Source organism: Megalops cyprinoides, chromosome 1, assembly GCF_013368585.1.
Source record: "Megalops cyprinoides isolate fMegCyp1 chromosome 1, fMegCyp1.pri, whole genome shotgun sequence".
Lineage (NCBI taxonomy): Eukaryota > Metazoa > Chordata > Actinopteri > Elopiformes > Megalopidae > Megalops > Megalops cyprinoides.
Window position 1 is genome coordinate 48,860,730 of NC_050583.1, and position 23,715 is coordinate 48,884,444.

At 44.8% G+C, this 23,715-nt stretch overlaps 1 protein-coding gene across 3 annotated transcripts in view; it reads right to left on the bottom strand.

Annotated features, from left to right (window-relative positions):
- Positions 1–22,716, bottom strand: part of qki2 (QKI, KH domain containing, RNA binding 2) — a 56,964-nt gene extending 34,248 nt beyond the window's left edge. For all 3 annotated transcript variants that reach the window (XM_036523033.1, XM_036523024.1, XM_036523043.1), the window contains exons 1-2: positions 22,240–22,716; positions 6,509–6,651 (exon numbers count right to left, since the gene is read on the bottom strand). In XM_036523033.1, coding sequence (XP_036378926.1) covers positions 6,509–6,651; positions 22,240–22,381 — 285 coding nt within the window. In that variant the 5' untranslated portion in view covers positions 22,382–22,716. The remainder of the gene's footprint in view (positions 1–6,508; positions 6,652–22,239) is intronic.
- Between the last annotated feature and the right edge of the window lie 999 nt (positions 22,717–23,715).

Here is a 23,715-nt window from a genome sequence, read left to right on the forward strand (position 1 = left end):
CTCCCCCCACTATCCAGGGTTTACCTTAAATTTGGGAAACAGCAGGGGAACTGATACCTCTCACTTCACACTAACTGTGGGGAGCTCTGGCTACATTACAGACGCTGAGTCTCCTTTCTCTCGGGACTGTGCAGCACCTGTCCACACCCGACGCTTCTCCAGCGCATGTCTGAGTGCAATACCTCATCTGACCCTAAATCAAACCGTCAGAAATAAGGCAAACATCCCACGTGCTTAGCGGCTCTGACTCTTGGCCCCCCATGGCGGCCACAGCCCCTTTGCCACACAATTCCTGCCTGTCCCCGTCAGGCTAGGAGATTAGTGGTCACAGCAGACACGTTAACGAGCATGCCACGAGCGCACTGTGCTTTGTGACAGCAGGTGTGGATTGATATGATGCCTTTTCACCTGCATTCACATTTGTGTTGCACATAACATGCACCTTATCTCTCTCCCCTGGATTTAATCCACATTCGCCCTTCATTTCGACGTGTAAAGGCAGGGGTTCCTTTGTTTCTCAAACAAATGTTGATTGTTGTTCCAGGGGTTTATGAAATTGTGACTTAATGATTAGTGAAGTGGAAAGAGCAGGCCAAGGAAGGTGTGCGAAGGGCTTTATGAAAGCCGAAGGCCCAGTGGCTATCAGCCACACACCAGTTCAGTACTGAAATGACTAAAAGCTGCATGACCACCTTTCTCTATTTCTCAACTTCCTTCAGCACAGTTTCTCCTGTTTTCTCAGTCACTTCTTCTTAGTTACTTCCATGTTGGGCTGTAAGTATGTTTTGGGTAAGCATATTTAATCATTGTTAAGACTAAAGGGGAAACTGAGATAGACTGAGAGAGACGCAGAGAAAGCCCATCTGCAGGAATGCGAACAAACATCCTCTTCCTCCACAAGGCCGCAGAGACGAGCCCTTATGACACGCCCACACAGGCACGCAGGCCGGGGTCATTGATGAAGCACGACAGCAGTGCTCGACAGGGTGTCTGCAAAGCTGAAGCAATGCTGTTCTTCGGGACGGGAGGCTCGCGGAAGCAGCAGACAGGAACGCAGGTTTTGTTTTCGGGACGCGACAGCCCCTCGTCCCTCTCTGAAGCGGTTAACCTTATCTGTCAGAGGAGCTGAGTGATAAAGCCGGCAGCTGCTTCTCGCTCAGGGTCACAATGCATTCTCTTCCTTTTAAAGCCCACTGCCTCACAGCCACACGCGCACGGAGCCACCAGCAGGTGCTGAGGGGTCACACCAACCTGGCACGGTATATTTAGCTCTGATCTCATTTATTCCTATGTGTGCTTGAGTGTATGTGTGTGGCTGAGTGTGTGTGTGTGTGTGTGTGTGTGCGTGTGTGTGTGTGTGTGTGTGTGAGAATGTGTGATTGTGTGAGCGTGCGTGTGAGTGTGTGTGTGCGTGTGTGTGTGTGTGTGTGTGTGTGTGTGTGTGTGAGAATGTGTGAGTGTGTGTGCGTGCGTGTGTGTGTGTGTGTGTGTGAGAATGTGTGAGTGTGTGTGCATGCGTCTCGATCTGAATGTGCTGTCATCACGTCACGCTAATATATTTCAATATCCTTTATAAGACCTCCGCGCCTGCCTTGCCATTAGCCACCTGCGCTCAGTTTGATAATGACTGTTCACTCACATCTCCTCCTCCTTAAAGAGGCTCCAGGTGTCTGGGAAGCCAGTGGTGCCTGAAGCCCCTGAAGCATGCAGTCATGGAAGGAGCAAGAGAAAAAGAAGGAATGCGCTGGTATATTCCAGCGATAAGGAGAGACTTGAAAGCCGGCCTACATTCTCAGACTCCACACGGAACAATACTTCCTGGAAGAGAGTCCCGGCGCGTCCCCATCCAGCTCCTGACACTTGAAATGATATCAAAGTGCTGAGGAACTTTGGTCACCCGCGCTGGATCTTCCTGCCTGCGTCACCGCGTCGGGAGATCTTTGAGATCGAGGCGGAGAGAGACAGATGGAGAGAGGATCCGTGACAGTTCATGCTCACTATCTGGGTTAATTCTCCCAATTCAAAATGAAAAATTAACAGAAAATGTAAAGAAACAAAAACAAAACAATAACACCTATTTGCACGCCACAGTATTCCTATTATCAGGTAAAAGTACCTGTACTGTTTAATAAGTGTGAACAATAGATCTTAATTATGTTTTCCTTAAAGTGCAACAATCCACAGAGGGGACCTCATTAAGGTCATGGGAGAAAGTAAGCAAGGCGTCTCCTAAATGGCTTAGAGGCGTCTCGTTATGAAGATAAATGCCTGAGAGCGGCTAATAGGAAAATGAATCATTTCACAGACTGTAATAGCACTCACCCCGAACTCCTTTTCAAAACGTCTTTTGTTTTCATTATTGTGGAAAGACAAGAGCCGAGATAGAAGAACAAAAGGGCCCAGATAACCCCCTCCATCCAGTCAAATGCAAGTAACACTTACATGACAGTTCTGAAAAGTTCATATTCTAGTAGGGGTAACAGCTTGACTTTGTTAAACTTATGGTTTCATTTGTAGCAAAACATTTCCATTCATTTGCTTTTTTGGGTTCAAAGTAATTATGAGGTGATATAAAAGTCCAATGATGGCTGTAACTTTCACTAATCCTGGCACATTCATTCATTCATTCATCCATTGATTGATTGATTGATTGATTTGCCAATGAGGATAAGGCCAAAATCGACATTGAGACCAAAACATTCTTCTCCAACCCCCCCCCACACACACACATACACACACACACACACACACACTCTAACTCTTTCCTAAAGTGAGCATCCACGTGAAACTACTGAGCCCCAGACAGCCATAATAATTAATGAACACTGATGTTTGCTCATCATCTCACTCCGCGCGAGAGACTCAGAGATGCACGCAGACAGCAGCAGAGAGCTGCATCACAGAGACAGACCCCCCCACCACCACCACCAAGGAATCGCGAGCTTTCACAACACTGAGCCTAAGACTGAGAACAGGCCTATTAATAGATTCAGACCCCCCGCAGACATTCAAGTCACATTAGAATGTACTAAATAAATAGATAAATAAATAAATAACTCTCACTGAGTGAGGCAATATTTCTCTGCAGCTCCTCTGTTTACTCCCTGTCCTGTTAATGTGGCTGCTAAATTGGAGCCGGGGTGGGCTGCCAAGAGCTACGCAGTGCAGCGCACTCAGGCCAAATTCATTTCCCAGCCATAGCGCCGCTGCCCCAGAAACTCTAGAATGCGCCTCATAACAGAGACTGGTGACATTTATCATGGCTTTGCACAGAGACGGGGGGAATGGTCAGGGGAGAGAGCCGGACACGTACAGTACAGCTACCGGCTTCTGCTTCCCCACACGCTCATCCCCACCCTCCCTCCTAACCATTCTGCCATTCCTCACCCTCCCTCCTAACCATTTTGCCACCCCCCCCCCCCCCCCACGCTCAAACCCCCCAACCCCGTTTTTTATGACATCATCGTTACTTGCAGTGATTCATCAAGGAGCTGAGAAATAAGTGAAATAACTCCTGTCTCCCAGCATTATCAGGACCTCCTCTTTTCTCCTGTTGAAGTCACTTTGATTCTGCACCCAGGTGTTCTCCTGCCATCTGCTTCCTGTTTGGAAAGTGCTGGGAAACAGAAGACTGTCCTTCTCGTCATGGGAAAGGGGGTGGGGTCTCAGACGGGCTCTCAAGGTAACCAAAGGATAACAGCTATAACAGAAACTATTCAAGCTGTGAGAAATATTTCTAATGCAGGTCCTTGGCACAGTAACACAGCTACCTTTCTCTGTCTGTTGCTGCAGACTCTAGTGTCAGAGGAAGGTCAGCCTGGGCTTCCCCGCAGTGGAGCAGTGTGGAGGACTGGTGGGAAATGTGATGGTAGCAGAATGTAAACCCAAGTGAGACAATGCACCAGCTCCAATCCCTTGTTCATCCTCGTGTATAAAAGCGGGTTTTCTGCGCTTGATGAATGTTGCCCTGCAAGGTAAAGACAACTGGCAGACTCTCAGTACACTCCCAACCCCCGTGACGACAGCACCCTGGCAGGAGATTGGCCAGAGACCAGTCTGCGCTGCTAAATGAGGGGAACTGTGGGATACTATGTGTTCGGCGCAAAATGATTGAAGATGTTCTCACCTTGTCTCGCTCATTCCTGTCAATTAACCCCCAGCCCCCTCCCACGGGATCTCATCTGTCCTTCAAAGCTGCGAGGGACCCCCGACAAGGACAGCGCCCCACCAGTGCTCCTCTCCTTCCTGCAAACCTGCCCACCCGCCACGACCAGCTCAGCCAAGCTCATGCACAAGGTGTGCTCTTTATAAGCTACACCCACCAGCCTGGCTAACCATCTTACCCTGCTTTCTTACCTTGCATGCCTAGCTACTTACGTATCTAAAATACAAACAGTGTAAGATACAAATCTCCTTAAATATCCATAAAAGTATACGTATCTAATGACTGCATTAACCTGTCATAATGCTCTTTACCATTACGCCACACAGCTTTCCACTAAGCCAGAGTGCTGCACAATGATGGCCTTTATGAATAAATAATAATAAAAATTCCTCCCATAGGTCTCAATGCTGAATCATTATTATTATTATTATTATTATTACTGCTGTTGTTGATGTTGTTGTTGTTAAATGTTCATTTTTGTTTGATAAATAATATACTGTAATAATATATTATTTGTTTTGTGGACAACGTAGTTCAGGGCCAGTTAAATGGCTTGCATTTTTATACTGCAGCTTATTGCACTGGAGAAATCATGAATTTTCACCGCTACAACAGAAGTGTCTCTTATGACATTCAGACCTGCAGCCACATTCCCTAACTTGCTACGCGTGCCACAGTCCTGCTTATACTCTCCGCTTTTGTTTCATGTCAGAGACCCGGGACACCTAATCTCCTCACCCTCAAAAGCAGACTCAGGGGGTATTTGATTGAGGCTTTTTAATTTTTAAAAAGGATTAATAAAGAGGGCTACAGAAAGCTATTTCAAGCTGGGTTCTGTCAGCAGAACAAGAGGGTATAGGTGGAAATTAGTTCAAGGTAAATTTCATACTGACACATACTGACATTTTGTTTCATGCTGAGAGTTATATATGCATGTAGTAGCTTGCCGGGATTTGTAATGGAAGCACAGACCCTTCAAGTATTCAACACCAGGCTTGACACAGTGGTAGATACACTCTAGAACATATGCAAAATGACAAGCCTGTTCATTAAATGTTCTTACAGTATTAAAAATAAAGTTCACAGTGCCACTGTCTTTTGATCACATGAAATATTTGTATTACCATGCTGCGTGCATAATAATTTGGCATGCATGCAGCCAAGTCAATATCAGCAAAATTGAGGTAGCAATGTGTTGACATCATTAGTATTACTCCTGTACCCTTAGGGGAGGTCCCAACTACCTCTGTGCACTAGAGAAAAATGGGTTTCAGGAAGCGCAAGAATATTTCTAAGCATTGTCTGCAACATTCATATAACTCACCTCTTACAAGGGTGTAGGCAAATTAATACATAACATAACCGAAATCTGTATGTCCATAAGCAGAAAATCCCACTGTCTTGATTAATGGACGTGTGTTAATTGGGATCAATCAGCCCTGAGCTCAAGGGTCCCAATTGACTAAGGATGTACAGAATGCAATCATTGAAGAGATTAAGATAAACAAGCAAATGTTTACTATACATACACACTCAAATTCGATATCGCCTGGAAGAGGCAAAGAATTAACAGAAATCCATACACTCAACACACCTAATCCTGTCATTTACATTCACAGAAGAGAGTAAAAAAGCTACCTCCAGAACACAGCATGTTTCTGACACGAATCCTTCACGTAGAGACATGCAGTAAAGGCACACACACACATGAACAGCAATGTACACAGCTGAACTGGTTAAACTGAAAAGCACTGAAAAACATGACAACATTATGTGAGCAGGAACATGGCCTGTGTGAAAGGACTGAGCTATACACACCACCTGGTAAGCAGACCCAAACAGCTGGTTCAAACATTTTCCAGCTCATGGCAACACAGCTGGGGGTTCCACCACTGCACACTGCTCCTGTAGACTGAGCGGCAATCATTGACCAGATTTCCCAGCAGACCTTGCAAACCCCATCAGAGCAGCAGGATAAAAAACTGGAGTGTGCTGTAATTAGCAGGGTTATCGCCGCTGAGGACACTTGGCAGCCATGGTCAGGTAATCTCCATTCTGTCACTGATGTCTTAGATCAGGATGAGGCCGGTGGCACACATTCTTTGAAAGGTTCAGTTTGTCTTTAGCTAACCAAAGGGGTTCCCCTTCTCAGATAAATGACCTGTGTGTGGGTTATCATGTCTTTCCCTGAAAACCCCAGCAATACCCGGGTAGTAATACATGGTAATTACACTATGTATGTTCTGAGAGGGAGCAAAAGCAGTGCTATCCTCTGGGGTCAGGACAGGTAAGCACCCCTAACCCTTCAGCCCTGCGCCCCACGGAGGGCCACTGGTTACTCACATCGGGGTACTCCTTCACGGGCACGTAGAGCTTCTCCTGCAGCTGGGCCACAGGTCCAACGGCGTCCGGCAGCTCCGATGGCCTCTTCTCCGTGCTCCCGTTTAGCGTGTCATTGTACATGTCCTTCCGTACTCTGCCGATCTCTGTGGGAACGGACGACACATGGCTACCTGTTACAGATCATCACTGTCCCCGCCGTTACCCTCCCCAAAACCTGTTTTACATCACCATGGAAAAGAAATTGTGTAAAAAATATTCTTAGAGTGCTTCACAGCCATGTACAGTCAATATACTTGCTTGACAGCTTGATTAGCAAGAACCAGCTAGAACCATCTCAACTGAGGGAACTTTCAAATCACATTATCAGCAAACTCTCATTCTACTGACGCTGACATATTAATTCTCAAGACACCTTACTGAGGGTTTAGAATTAAAATACATTTTGTTTAAATTGTGAAAATGACATGATATGAATTACTGTTACTGAAATGCTGTTTACAGTATACTGTTATAAAGAGTGCATTCATTGTTGGGGATGTAGTCAGAGTAAATCTCTAACATCAAAGCTTAAACTGCAAGCTTAGCATAACCTTAATATAACCCCAATAAACCCAGTATCGGCTGAGGGTCTTTCACACAATTCTCTCAACTTTCTCAAATCACAGCTTAATAAACGAACTGTAAACTACCTTATATATCAGCCTTTCGATAAGCCGCTGTGCTTACAGGTCTGCTTTTCCAAACACAGACAGACAGACAGACACACACACACACTCTCACACACACACACACACACAGGCGAGGTTGGTCCCTGTTACTGTGCCTGTTGGGTGGCGCACTTCATTCAAATGGCCTCAGGGTGAACACAGCTGTACAAATGGGTAACGTACATTAAAAGATACACAATGTACACACTGGATCTGCACACAGTGTGTCTGCCAAGCCTGACCCCCCCCCCCCCCCCCCCCCCCCCCCCCTCCTTTGCAGCTATAACAGCCTCCACTCTTCTGAGAAGGCTTTCCGCAAGATTCTGGAGTGTGTCTGTGGGAATTTGTGTCCATTCAGCCAAAAGAGAATTTGTGAGGTCAGGCACTGATGTTGGATGAGAAGGCCTGGCTCACAATCGGCATTCTAATTCATCCGAAAGGTATTCAGTAGGGTTGAGGTCAGGGCTCTGGGGTTGAGTTCCTCCACACCAAACCCGTCAAACCATGTCTTTATGGATGTTGCATCAGTCATGATGGAACAGGAAAGGGCCTTCCCCAAACTGTTTCCACAAAGTTGGAAGCATACAATTGTCTAAAACGTCTTTGTATGCTGTAGCATTAATGTTACCCTTCACTGGAACTAAGGGGCTTAGCCCAAACCCTGAAAAACAGCCCCAGACCATTATCCCTCCTCCACCAAGCTCTCCTGGCATCCGCCAAACCCAGATTTGTCCATCAGACTGCCAGATAGTGAAGCGTGATTCATCACTCCAGAGAACGCGTTTCCACTGCTCCAGAGTCCAGGGGCAGCGTGCTTTGCACCACTCCACCATCGCTTGGCGACTTGTGGCAAAGATGGCATCCTATGACAGTGCCAGGTTTAAAGTCACTGAGCTCTCCAGTATGACCCACTCTACTTCCAAGGTTTGTCTATGGAGATTGCATGGCTATGTGCTTAATTTTACGCACCTGTTAACAATAATTATGATACATACTTTTGGGCATATGGAGTATGTATATCTACATGTGCATGTTCTGTCTGTCATGATCTGGAGCTCCCACGCAGCTCCTCATCAGACCCTATGGGCCTGAAGCTGAGAGTGATGATGATAATGGCCCATAATGATAACAATCTCCTGTCAGCCAGCAGAATCTATCCTCACAACAGAAAACTGTCAGTCAGCTCTTCCCAAGCATCTCTGTCCTAATTGCTGCTTTGTTTCTTTAAACAAAACCCTGGCTGGTTTTTACATTCTTCACCAGTGGAATACCATATACAAAAGTACTGCAATGAGCGTAACGCTAACAGCAGCCATTCTCATGGTCAGAAGCTGTTTTTATAGTTATCTGTAGGTTATGACAGCCTGCTGAAGTATATTAAAAGGAGGCCCTCCTTTCACCTGGAACGCAACGAGCACAGCATCATATGAAACAATCCACTCCACACACAAACACACCGAGGCGCGTCCGTGACCCAGCCCACCGACACACAAACACACAATGCACGGAGAAAGCAAACACCCCGGTGCGCTTGCTGGCTGTGAGGCAGCGTCTGCGGTCCCCAGCGAAACATTAGATTGGAACCCCAAGGTCACTTTCAATACCTTAACAGTAACGAGTAGCCTCCTGTCCCTGGTTCATGCTAGCACACATATATAACACTTGCGCTTACAATAAATAACAAGCAACGTAATTGACAAGAGTCTGCCACAGCTGATAATGGTTATGCCGTGGACATTCCCCAAGTCTAATTCACAGCATGACCTTGAGAAAGGAAAAAGGAAACAAACTAACGATCTTGTCACTGCATGAACCACAGTTCTAAAGTAAAGCAGTTTCTCTGCTAAGTATGCTGACATGGGTTATGAAATGCAGATCCTTCCAATTATTTTATCGCACTTGATAACGTGGTGACATTATTTTTCCTGAGGTATTTCCCACAGTGAAATGTGCTACCCTATGGTGGCAGAAAGAGCTCCCCCTTCACTCTAAAGCAATTTGAGATGCATGAGTGACGCTATATACATGATATTTATTACTACAGCCATCAGAATTAAAAATAAATTCTCTCTTCCTCTGAGCTCTCTGATATCTTTTCAAAGGCAGATCTGGGCCTTTTCTGTTTGATCTCCAGTAACCTTTGTTCCGTCTTTGCTTTTACTTGGGGATGGTTTTAATATCCTCGCTTTTCTCACCTTTTCAGCTACCGAATTCCTCGGTCATCCGGGTGCCTCCTCAGAGAACGCAGGTGTGAAATGTGCGCTGCACATGAGGCAGGCATCGATAACAGGCTGCCCCAGCTTCAGCCTGCGCCTCTCCCCTCCAAACAGTCAGCAGCTCACTGTCTACAGGCACATGATGGAGGCTGATCTTCCTGCGACTGTCAGAGCCCCTTTCAGAGACGCTGGACCAACGCAAAAACATTTTCCTGCTGCGATCCTGACATTTTCCCACTGACTTGCTCTGGTGTCAGCTTCTCGCAGAATTTCAAACAGGACATCCTCAAGCAGTGTCAAAATTCAAATATTGATCGGACAACTAGGATATTGCTATTAACACATATCTCTCGTGTGATGAGCATCAGATGTTTCTGAAAAATTACATGTACTGTGTCAGGCTACCTTCAAAGATCAATCTTTGAATCTTTGAAACGGTCAACCTCTGAAGACTTAAGGGCCACCTCAACATACAAACTATTTGCTTGGACTTTTTAGTGTATAACAAAGGAGTTAATGAATGCCATGAGTCAACATATTAATGACATTAATTCTGGATATTAACTTGCAGTTAGATTCACATCTGGCAGAAATTTCAAAGTAGTAAAATTGGACCACACTAGCAAAGTGTTCAAAATTCTTTTTAAAGGGAAATGGTCTACCAGACCAACGTCTTCGAGGGGCCATGCGAACAGGCCCAGGTAGCACTGTGCTCTCTATAGAGTTCCCCTCATTCTGCATAGCCCAAGCCATCAGGTAGTAACATAAAAATTATATCAACAGGTGAGAATCTTCCCAGACTACATGTATTTCCAGCATCTTCCAAAGCTTTCCAACCTCACTCTAAAATGTTTTAACATCATACTAAACATTTTCAACATCAGTCCAATGTCTTTGTCGACTGGTGAAAACATGAACACCACTCCCACTTACAGAATACACAGTCATATTAGTCCTCTACCAAGAGGACTGCCAAACTGATGCATTAGAATTGTAAAATTCCTAGGCTAAGAGTGATCTTACCACATCCTTACAAGGACAAGAATCAAGATGGCTGAAGATGGACGGACCAAGTAAGGCAAACCATGTGATCGGTTTCATTTAGAGGAACCAAGAAGTGACACAATACACACAAACACAAACCTCTAAGGAGGCGTAACAGGTATGTGTAGGCACATACACACACACACACAGACAGAACTGGAATGGCTGTGTCCCCACATACAGACAGACACAGCTCTGAGGCTGCAGACAGACATTAGAAGATCTCTGAGGGAGGCAGGGTGAACTAATTACGAGTCCGAGACGGCCTGCTAGATCAGACAGTCACCTGACTGGCTGAGAACTCACTCTCTCTCTCTCTCTCTCTCTCTCTCTCTCTCTCTCTCTGGAGAGCAGGAGGGAGACAGCAAAGTCAGCAGAGCGCACTGCTCAATTACGACTCTGTTTGTTTATTGCTGCCTGAGTCAAACACCTCTTATTACACTATGATGTAACGCAGCCGGCGAGAGCGAGGCACAGGGCACTGACTGCTGCTGCCCCGAGGGCCGACAGCCTCTGCAGAGCCCTGATCCACCCCTGCCTGTACCCAAGCACACTCACTTACCTCTGTTTTAACTTCACTACAGTGATCCATCTCTGCAGTAGCTTCACCACAGTGACTTATGTCTGCTCTGACTTCAGCACAGTGATTTATCTCTGCTGAGATGTCAGTGCTGCAACTTAACCTCTGCTTTGAGTACAGGAGGTTTGACTTCAGCGCAGTAACTTACTGTACAGTGTAAGTCTCTGCATAATTACTGTACGGTGACTTACTGCCTTTTGCGCTGACTACTTGGAGTTGTGAGTCACCCACCTGTCTCTCTCTCTTTCTCTCTCTCTCTCTTGCACGCTCTTTGAGTGCACAGAAACATTTAGCAGACCCTTTCTGTTTAATTTCCAGGACAGACAGATGGTCAGACAGACACACAATCGTGCCCCCACCCTACGCCATCACCCCCAGCATTCGTGTACACACATGTGCGCACACAAACACACACACACACACACACACACACACACACACACACACACACACATGGGTCCCTTAAATCAGTAAGTGCTAATCTGACAGTCATAGATTCATGTCACAGATTCTATGAGGGAGGAGTTTCTTCAGTATGTTGTGGTACTGTGCAACTTTGATGTATGTAGTCTCAGCACATCTTGGACATAAGCTCAAACAAATGTCACAAGTGAAGCAATGAAAACAGCCTCCAGTTCTGCCTTGGAGGGAACAGCCCTATCACTAAAGAAACCTGGCACATGGGACACCCTGTTGTCCGAGAGGACCACTTCTTTTTGCAGAGGATTATGATGTATACTGTGAAGGGGGGGGGGGGTGAATAAGGCCAAAGTGAAAGAGCTAATCTCACTACCACCCTCCTGTGTTTATAATTACAGCCCCCTATGAGAAACAGCAACACTCTTTGCTCTCTTTTCACAGGGAGACAAGCAGAGACTGGGCTTTTAACCATCAGAGACAAATACTGTACACTTCAGATTAGTCCCTCAGATCACATTAATTCATTCCTCACAATTTTTGTCAACATTGCACAGTGAGTCTTTTAAGAACAAGAGAGAAACACAGAGAGAGAGAGAGAGAGAGAGAGAGAGAGAGAGAGAGAGGGAGAGGGGGCAGTTCAGCCAGGGGGAAAGAGGCCAGGTCTCAAACAGAGTTCCCATATGGGCGACCCCTTCCTTTCACTTTCTCCAAAATTAGAACTCCGGTTCACCTGTTCCCAAACACATAACACTTCCGATTTCCACAGTGAAAAATGAAAGGCTAACACGAACAGCAGTGGCCTCTGCTCGCTGCATGTACAGATCAGGGTGAGAGCAGGGGACCCTCTGGGGGCAAAGTGTGATGTGTGATGTGCGCGATAAACACCTCTGGAGTTCATGTGTGAATTGATATTACGTTAGTGTGATAACAAACCACTTGCGATTTTGTTACTTGACCCTATCAAAGACTTCAGCAGCAGGTTGTCTTTTGCAATATCGTGGTGTGTTTTTTTTTTTTTTCTTCATTGCTCTGATTGCCTTGAATGCCCCTGCTACTCAATGTCTGCTATGTGAGAAAACCACTCACAGTCACCCCCCCACCTTCCCCCCATGGCAGCCATAAACTATGTTGTGATTTTAGGGCATAATAATCACATTAATTCAATGCTATGTCCAGCAGGGCAGTGAGTGCATGAGGTGTTTGTTGGGCAGAAAGTCTCGCTTTAACCAACAGACAAGCACAAGCACAAGTCTATACTTCATTAGCATGAGTCCCCATGAGCTTCATGTGAACAGTGGGACACACTTTCCCTTCGCATTATGAGCCATTACACACAATCAGGCCAGACAGACTGGGGGAGAGAACAACTCTGCATTTATAAAAATATCATCCCACTCTCTGAGCATGTGCAGTGATGACATCACAAGGACACAGCTGAAAACTGTCATCAATGCTCCTCTCATCCAATCAGACAGGGAGGCTACTGTTCAAAACACACACACTCACACACACACACACACACACACACACACACAGTAATTATACCAAAGTGCCCATGTTGTCCTGGGAAGAAAATGTACAAAAATGCAGAATGACCTTCCTGTGGGTGTGGAACAGGGATTGTACTGTCAACCCCCACAATGTCTCTTGTCTCAGACACTCATAGACATAAACATCACATACAACACAAATGCCTCCACACCATTCCAAGAAAACTCTAAATATGCTCTCTACTGTTTGACTTAAATTCTAACAGTTGTACACCACGTGACAGCTTAATGCTCTCTGTATGAGTGACAGCAGACACGCAGCAGAGGCCAGATCATTATCCTGAATGAATCCCACACTTCAACACAGCGGGACAAAATGTCTTTATTTGCAACACACTCCATAATTTGCCTCAAATAGACCTCTCCCACTTCATGAGTTTATTCCTTCCAAAAACAGCTTGCTCTTAAATTTATGAAATTTATGAAAAAAAAAAACTAGTTACAGTTCATAAACTCATGAACTTAATTATGAGTTAACTATGTCCGGGAATGTTAAACAGTTTCATCATGTATGAGTGCTGTCACTGAACATGTATTTCTACAGTTTGAAGTCTGACCTGTTGAACCCTACCTTTCTGTGACTGTGGGCCTGACAGATGATTGCAACTGATTGCTTGTAGGCTTTCATATCTCATATTTCATATCTCACCATATCTCATATTTCATAACTCTGACCAAGCACATAATACTTCAGTGCGGTGTCAGTCTTAGCAAGCATAAGCTACACTGTTAGACATCACGTCCCTGCGGGCTTTCTATGCAGCATGTTCGGCTAATTGCAGTTAACAGATAACCCCCTCGTTAGGGTCATCTGCTCTCCCCTCGTTATCTGGCAGCTGCTGGGGTGGCTGCAGAATGAGTTTGGACACTGTCGTGTGCCTGACGGCGATGCGTGACGGAGTTTGGAGTAGCCTCTGACCGCTGGGGCTCTGCGGGTTGGATTCAGGGGAATTCACACCCTGCTGCCTGGGTCCGATCATTGTGGGGACGGGGGGAAATTCCTCCCAGGCATTAGCCTCACTCTCGTGGCTCTGGGGTTGAGGAGGCACAATCCTGCTCCCCTTTCCTGCACCTCAGCCTGTCTGTAACATTACATTACATTACATTATTGGCATTTAGCAGACGCTCTTATCCAGAGCGACTTATATCAATTACAGGTTTTTGAAAAGTTATCCATTTATACAGCTGGATATTTACTGGGGCAATTATGGGTTACATACCTTGCCCAAGGGTACAGCAGCAATGCCCCCAAGGGGAATCAAGCCAGCAACCTTTCGGTTATGAGTCCTGCTCCTTAACCACTATGCTGCACTGCTGACCCGCACAGACCAGCTTAAGGAGCAGCAAGGCTGTTTGCTGGAGCACTATCAGATCAGCTATCCTACTTCACGAGGTCGTCACTAGATGACCGTGCAAGAACACACAGAGGCTCATCCGCAGCCCCACTCACTCACCCAATGAGCGGCGAGACCCGGTTTCAAAGTGGTTACCATCATCTGTGGGATGGACTGGAGCTTTCAACCTCAAATCCTTCATCTTCATCAAAAAACGTATGCTCTGGGGAGGAAATGCTGAACACTTCATCCATTGCCGATCTGTCAGCCAGAGCTGCGTAACAGAGACCTGATTCTGAACGACAGCAGCTGTCCCACAGTTCACTGGATGAGTGAACAGAGCAGTGGCGGAGCTTCTCTAGCATGACCATCCAGTGACCACCATTCCATTTCGCACAGCAATACAGTGTCTCCCCAGAGTCACACGGCTGCTGACGCTGTAGGGCGTGGTGGTGCTCCTTCCTCTGAGGGTGTGGACCAATGAACAGTATCTACCTGCAATGCTGGTGCCTTTCTGTATAACTGATGATAATTTAAAAAAAAAGAAAAAAAAAAGAATTTTTTTATTCATATGTTTTATTTCTTCCTGTGAGAGCACGAGAAGTGAATAGCAGGCTATAAGAGAAATATGCCACTTTGGAGATTCGTGTGTGATCAATGGTACCCTCCTGTACAAGCTACTGGCAATATTTCATCCCACCCATACGCAGAGTAAAGCTTAGGTCTGCAAAACCGAGTGCGATTTAAAGCCAGGCATTATCCGAAAGCAAAGCTACAATAATGCATGATGTCTGTGGAGTTTCCATGGGACCTAAAATACCTTAACATCAGTGCAAAGATCTAGCGTTGTCCTCCCTCGCAAATATAAAAATGTGTATAGTCAAAGAAATATACACATTTACAATGGCAGTGATACATCTAACATGTTTAAATTTACCAAATCAGATAGAAAGTGTTAATAACTGTCACCTTCACCCATTATTGCAGATAGAGAGAAAGAGAGAGGGAGAGAGAAAGCGAAAGAGAGAGAAGGGTGGAGAGGCAAAGAGAGCGAGTGTGTTTGAGCTGCCTTTCCTGAAGGGCCAAATATACTACTCAATGCTACTCTTCATCAGCATTGCTACACAACAGCTCTACAGCTCTTTTTGCAGCCTATGTATTCTGTAGGTGAAATCTGAAGGGAAGAGACAGAGATGGGCTCACTGGAGGAGCATGAGGAAGTGGTCACAGTTTTGCCTAATGACCGGCTCATATATGCTGATAAAGGGTTTCTTGGGGCTTTTGTCCCTTCAAGATCAAATACTGCATGCGATGTCTTGCTGTGTATAATTGGAGAGGTGCTGCATCGGGGCTTCTCAGTTTGTTCACAAATGAGCATGATTCAATGTAGCTCCATGTTTTTAATGCTATCACTCCAGGGGATCTGTTGTTCTTGTACAATTGTTGTCCCTTTTTCATGGTCATTCATTATTTTCTGATAATTAGCATTTTTTTTCTCCGCAGTTCCCTCTGTGAAGCCCCTGTGATTCCTTTGCAGTCACTTAAGGGCCACATTATGTAATAATTTTATTGATTGCTTGATTAATTGTTTGAAATGCACACAACACATGCACATTGCATATATACAGGGGGCAGACAAAATAACAGAAACACTAAATAACATATGCTTATTTATTAATTAAGGAGATGGGCCTCCCTTTTCCTTCAGAACACCTTCAAACCTTCTTGGAATGCTATTATATGAGCTTTCAGCTGTTTCTGTTGGGTATGGGACCATTCTTCGAGAGGGAAAGATGAAGGATTAAGGAAGTAGAAATAGTAGAAATCTACAAAATCTACTCCACACTTTACATTCCATAACTTTTACTGTCTTGGAATAAGGGAACATCTGGGAAAAAAATGCTTGCGCCATAGGGTGAATCTGGTTACTTAAAATGACTTTGTGTTCCTTGGCTGTACTTCCACCATTCAGTGTAATAATCAGACCCAACGACTCCCACGAGATGGCTACCCACACAATAGCAGATCTACCACCATGTTTAACAGCTGGAAACAGGAGGTGTGGGTTGAAGACTTCCTTTGGGTTCTCCAAGCATAAACCTGTCCAGATGCAGGAAAAAGAGTAAAAGACCACTCATCTACCATATTACATTCTTCCACTGCTCTGAAATCCAGGTTTTGTGCTCATTACACCAGGTTATGTGTTGCTGCGCATCAGCCTTGGTTACAAGAAGTTTCTAAATGGCAGACCTAACATAAATATCAGATCTGTGAAGCTCACAGTGTAGTTTTTGTTGAGACTGGGTCACAGAGGTGTAGACTCCAGGTGTAGGTTCAATGGTCATTTCTGAAGCTGTTGTTTTTTTGGATTTCAGCAACTATCCTGTGAAGTGTCCTTCTATCCGTATTTGTGAGATTTTACTTGCTACCAATGTACCTCTTTCCTGATGTAGTTTCTCCTTGTTTGGTGTATGCCATCATGATTTTCAGTGCTGTTCCCCTTGATATATCAAATAATTTTGCCATTTCTGTGACTGACTCACCTCAATTGCAGCACCAACTATTTTACCTCTTTCAAAATCTACTAGACCTCTCATGTTGCTTAAGGAACTTACATGTAGAAATGTTGATTTTATGTCCTCTATAGCAGCAACATCCTGGTAATTAGTACTGACATTAATACGAAGCACATGTTGGACATTCAGTTGGACAATGGAAGTTAGCTAAAGGCTACATATATATATATGTACAGTGTGTGTAGAGAGAGATGTACTTTCTTCCAAAATCCATACCCACAAGATGAGAGTAATGAAACCATGGCAATTTTACTGGAAAAGGGCCAAGCAGCCCATTAGTGGCCCAATACATCAAAGACTGTGATAGTGCGAGGTCGACACAATCACCTCTCTACACAGACATACTCAAAGGAGAATAAAGACAAAGACGAGGGAGGACAGAGAAAAGGATAAACTCAGAGAACTACCGCGGCACAGCCTGACACTGCCACTGGCCTACACAGGTTACACCCATTTCCTAAAGAGTAGAGCTTGGGTGTTCAAACTACAGCCAATGAGAGGTCAAGAGAAAACTCACAAAATATTCAAATAAATATGGCCCAAATATTACACACCTCTATGTCCAATGCCAAGCCTCGGAGGCCAGGGATAAATACCGCTTATATAATATCCACCAGGAAGGGCAAGTAATGGATGACCCAGCCGCAACTCAAACCCTTAGTTCAACAGCAACACCATCTTTTATTACACACTGCCCCACATTGTTTCCATTTTTATATTTTTTATAATCGATTCCCTTCCAAAACGATCCCTCACTGCCACACATCACCAGCCGTGGTTATAATTGCACTCGCACTTTGATTGAGGCTGTTACTGCCGCTCCATTTGCGCGTTGCTGTCTGAGCGTGCTTTGGCAGCGTAGACGCGTGTTTGTCATACCATCGGAGAGCAAAGTGAACGGGATGGGAAGAGCGGAGCAGAAAGGACAGGCCGCCGCAGCCCAGGACGGCGAGTGTGAGAACAGCAGCGGGCAGAGGTGGCTTTATCACGACTGCTGCAGGACTGACGGGTCGCTACAGTGCTCTACAGCAACACGAAGCTGCCGCCCTGTACTGGAGAAACGAGTTCAAACAGGACACAAAGAACATCAACAGAAAAGGACGCCATTTTGGGACCGCTGATTGTTCAAATCAGTGCTTCCACCAGCACAACTCAAAGCTGCCTGCCTTGGAGGTAAAAAAAAAATGGAGATTGCCTTAATTACAGGGTTTGTTCATTTGCGGCTTTTTTAACTTTTGTGACCCTGACAGAGATAGCTTGACTTCCCTTTCCCCACTCTTGTGAGCTAGGCAGCAACCCCCCCCCTCCTTCCCCTCCCAGATGATCAAGCAGGCAGTTTTTTTTGTGTGGCCAGCTGTAGAATTGCAAGTCACACTGGCATCGCAGCACGACTGGAGAGGAAGCACAGAGAGGAACCTGAGACATGAGGAAACAACAGATAGGAATGATGTGGACCTACTTAAACGTCTTCAGTGTAAAACAGATAAGACGATGGTTGTGCCATAAAAACATGCACGCACGCTCACACACACACAAACTGCTGCTGAGGCCTACGTTTTGTGATTATTTCACTTTAGTGTGTCTTGTTTCAATCTTTTTAAATAAAAGGTGAGCCTACTCACACACTTACATAGTTGCATTTGCACAGCATATTACATGGTTCCTGCACATGTTTGTGCTTGTCAGAACAACATTTCACGCATAAAAATTAATGTGTCTACAGTGATTTGACCACTCAAAGGTAATTCACTTCAGATGCTATTGCAACAAATGACCCTCAGAACCCCAGGAGAGACCTACCCCCACTAAAAGTCTTTCCTTGGTGTTGATACATGGTGAAACACAACTGCAGAACACTTGATGTTGGAAGTGAAACCAGAGTGTCTGAAGAGCTCACAGCACTCTCAGCAAAGGGAAACTGAGGGGACCCGTTGCACTCATACTTCACACAGGAAGTCAGAATGAAACTATCTTTTAAAAGTTACAGTACTGAATTGTAATTGATGGAGATTGTACATTGTACACAACAATATAGCAGCAATAGAAGACACAGAAACATGCACAGAAACACATGCTCTCAGGCTTAAACTAAGTATAGAAAGTAGGAAGTGAAAGAGCTGGCTCCATTCAATATATTTATAGCTTTGCCTTATCTACACACTTCAGCATTACACACTCTGCTGTTAAAAACAGGCAGACAGTCTACATTTAAAAGCCTGACCAGTGCCAAAAAGTCGAGGCCTAACATATGTTTATGCTTGTGTGTGTGTGTATGTATATTTGTGTGTGTCTGTGTGTTTGTTTGTGTATATTTATGGGTGTGTGTGTGTGTGTGTGTGTGTGTCTGTGTCTGTGTTTGTTTGTGTATGTTTATGGGCTCGGCCTAACATATGTTTATGCTTGTGTGTGTGTGTATGTATATTTGTGTGTGTCTGTGTGTTTGTTTGTGTATGTTTATGGGCTCGGCCTAACATATGTTTATGCTTGTGTGTGTGCGTATGTATATTTGTGTGTGTCTGTGTGTTTGTTTGTGTATGTTTATGGGTGTGTATATGTGTGTGTGTGTGTGTCTGTGTCTGTGTCTGTGTGTATGGATGTGTGTGTGTTTGTGTATGTGTATGGATGTGTGTGTGTGTGTGTGTGTGTGTGAGTGTGTACTTGTGTCTAAGGTGATGAGGCGCAGAGCAGACCCTCTCACCCCCAACTGGTGAGAGAACGAGTTCACACTCTCCACTAACTGCACCCCTACTCTACCCCTGTGTCCCTGTGTATGTGTCCTGCAGCCAAGGCAAGCCCTGGCGCTGTGCCCCTCAATAAGACATGCCCTGTGTGACAGTTAACAAGCTACGCGTGCTAGCACATCCACCCTAAATCAGCTGAACCACCTGTTACCGCACTACAGGGAGACGCTGCCGGAGAGGAAGGCACATACAGATGGCAGGCCAGGGGGGTGCGCTGTGCCGAGCTGGAGGAGCGTGACCACAAGCAGCCTCCACCGACCACAGCATGACAGTTACCCACATGACACAAGACAAATTATTATTTGTCCTTACGCAAATAAAACACTAATCAAGTGTTCAGGAGGAAGGAATCAAAGACATAATAAACACACTATGGTTTGTTGAGATATGTTAAGAGGATAAAAAAAAATGTTTACTGGGCAGACTTGTTACCTTGATGTAATATGTAAAGTTCAAGCATTAATTCCAAAATTCTACACATCCAAAAAGAAGTGTAAAAAATATATGACAAATAATTTAACTATGCATACAAAAAACTACTCAATTCTTTTTAACATAGTAATTCTGGAGTATTCTCTGAATGTTTGTTACCTACTCAAAGCGGTGTAAAAATTAGTAAAATTATTCATACATCTGCTTGTGTCTGAGGAGTATCAACTGTGCTTTGTTTTAAAGCTTCATTGAAATGGAGGCAGCATACACGTTAAACTCCCCAATGAACATATTTAACTCAAGTTGCTTCTGCGGTGCTGGGTGGAAGTTTTAAAGGGCCCTTTCAATGACACTTTTCTCTGAGAGGGCGCAAAGCACAATGTGAGATAAAAATCAAGTCAAAGATACAACACAGGAAACACTGCTGTAACTTGACTGTCCGCTCTGAGTGCTGCTGCCAGGAACTCACTGAGAGAGAGGCAGGAACCTCTGTCTAGAGGAATTATTGGTGTTATTCTGCAATCTTTCCAGGCCATAAGATGTGGCAGCTAGACACTCCTAAATGCCCTGTCTGCACATCCCCAGTTGGTTCACTCTGTCCCTCTGTTCAAACAGAAAACCCACTCAGTTGGACAATGGAAGCTAGCTAAAGGCTACAACTCTGGGAAATTGTAGATATTTGCAAACACATTACTTAGCTCTGCTGAGCACTGTAGGAAAATGTTATTAACTGGAGGGACCACATAATGAAGTACATTCTAGCGGCTACTCATGAGCTCTACTGTCAGACATTTGATCCTCTCCGGACTTTCGCTCCAAGAAGCTAAAGTTCATGTGTTTGCCGTAGAACTGAAGACGCCACTTTTGTTGAATGAGTAGAAACAGAAAATATTATATATTCCCGCCGGGAGCGCTCTGTCCCTCAGATGGTCTCAGGGGAACATTTCCCGATGTGCCGGTATTCAGCTCCAGTCTGAGCTGGGACGGCTCACCAAGTCTGAATACCTCTGTGAGCGGATCACTTCGGCTGACACTTTGGAGTTACAAACACCTTTTATTTATAAACGAGAAAACTATGAGCGTCCTTTCCCACTTTCAGACAGTGTATCGCTACAGTATTACCGCGCTGTGTAAACCAATCGATCTGAGTTTCTGAAAGGTCAGAGCTACATAAATAATTCGTTTCACTTGTTGCTATAGTATAATGACCCATGGGGTATTCTTTTATGCATTTTGTGTCTAAACATTTATTCTTAATTTGAAAAGACGCCCCTCCTCTCACTTTGGGGTCCCTTTGGTCTTACTAATGCACCCACCTGTTTGACTCTATATTGTTTAAAAGTTTGACTTAAGTCTTAAAATAGCTCATGTTGTAACATGATGTCTATAATGCATTGTCTTGGAGATTCCTGGAAAATTGTCTGTGTTGTGCTAATTTTAAAATAAATCCTAAACTACGATGCATTAGAATTTGAGTTAGGATTCAAAATCAGCTTTAATAATGAAGACATAAAGCAGCTAACCTAATCATGTGAAGTTAAGACTAACCGAACAGACATGGGGAGAAAGGGAGAGAGGGACAGAAAGTACTAGTACTGGCAAATGTATCACTGCATTATTTCAGATGCGCACACAACTCTCCCGAACAGTTCACCAATTACTAATTAACCGAGCAAAATATCAATCGGACGAACTACAAATAATGACATCCACAATTTTCGACAAGACAAAAAAGGCTTTGGAATAAAACATGAAAACCTTTCTTTCCTGGTTGTTGCTACCTTTCCAAGTGTAAATCTGAGGACATACAAGGCTAAGGTTCAAAACAGCGTACTGTGCTGGTAGATTTCTTAGTGCACATGTCACTTTATAGGAACGTGGATGCAATCTTTCCACACCTCTGTTCCACTCGCATGTAGTTATGAAGAAATCTTTTTTTAAGGTTCTTATCTGCAACAACAGGTACAACCTCATAAACCACACATTGTTAGATAAATAAAAACTTTTTTTCTCTCAACGATTCCAGTGGGTTCGCGATTCCCCTTGTTTGGGTACCAGAAACGCATGTGCTCCTTGTTGTGCCCGAAGACACGAACCGACGGCACGATTTCTGACATCTGTCGCGATTTACCTTCGTCCAGCAGCCGCTCGAGGTGGTTGAAAATCCCGCAGAAGTTGGGCAGGCTGCTCATCAGTTTTTTGTCGTTCATCAACTGCATGAGATAGTCAGGCGTCGGCTTCGGCTTCTCCTTCGCTTCCATTTCCCCAACCATATTCCAAAATAAGTTCAAACAACCCCAGGCGACAATCGAACGTAAAAATAAAAAAAGAACCCTCGAAGTATAAAAACGAAGAGAATATAAAAAGAGTGTAAAAAAGTTGGGCGGTTTGTATTTTCCACCGCCCCTGTCTGTCCCTGTCTCCTCCGAGCCGAGGCAGTGAGTTGTTTTGTCCTCTCCTGCGTTGCGGCCAGTGTCCTCAGCTACACATCGCAGCGCAACTCCGTCTCTCCTGTCAGTGATTCCAAACAGATAAAATATTTCGATAGAAAAACAAAGAAAAGAGGAAAAAAAGGGGGCGAGGGAGCGATGGTAACAAGTTTCCTTTGTGTTACGGTTGCCTTAATAATCCCATAAATTTAGCCGACGCTACTCGAAATTAACAGTAAACTCCCGCATGCCCACTGTTTTAAACGTTGTCCTCCCGACAATCACGTATCCTCTTCTCTCCTCTGACGGAGTGTTTTAACGGCGTTGAAATGTCAGACTTTTTCCGCGTCCCGCCGAGCATGCGGTGTGTTTTCAGAGTGTGTGTGTGTGTTTGCGTGTGTGTGTGTAGCCTTCAGGAAAAAAAAAACGACAAGCCTTCTCCCCTGTCTCGTTCTCGGTAACGGCTTTCCGTTGAGCCTCGCGCTCCGGTCTCGAACAACTGGGGCTCGCGGCAGCTCCCCGTCACATGACGATCAGACAGCGCGAGCGGAGCCCTCGCGCGCGTTCCTGAGCGGGGCGCGTGGGAGGAGGAACCTCGGCACAAAGACCCGATACACAGGGGGAGAAAGACAAAAAGTTAGGACGACACACCTGCAGTGTGCGAAATCGATATACTTCGTCCCGATATCCGGTTGCATAGTGTGCAGTATTGTTTTGAATCAGGCATTATGAACTTATGAACTTTGGAGAACAGTGAATATCAGGGTGTAGAATCCGATTTACTATCATGACATCGAGAAGTAAATGCAACCCGTTGGAGTTGCATACGTATCATTTAAAGCCACGGGTCCTTTTGCTCATCTTTTTGTCTGACCATTCTGTCGTTTGTCTCTTCATTTCAGTTTTCATTTACCATGTCATCTAGAACTCTTTAGCTATGCTTCAATTAAACCACCGCGATGACACCACATTTGGGAGGTGTTGAATTCATGTCACTGCGACATGAGAAGGAGCATAGGACATAATAATCAAATCAATGTTTGCACGTGTCCACTGATTTGCATATCCTGGTCCAAGAGCAAAATTGGAGAGGAGATTATAAATTAAGTAACACCACAAATATATAAATCCTCCTTGGAATATGAGATTATGTAAAAGTTCTATCACATTTATTATCA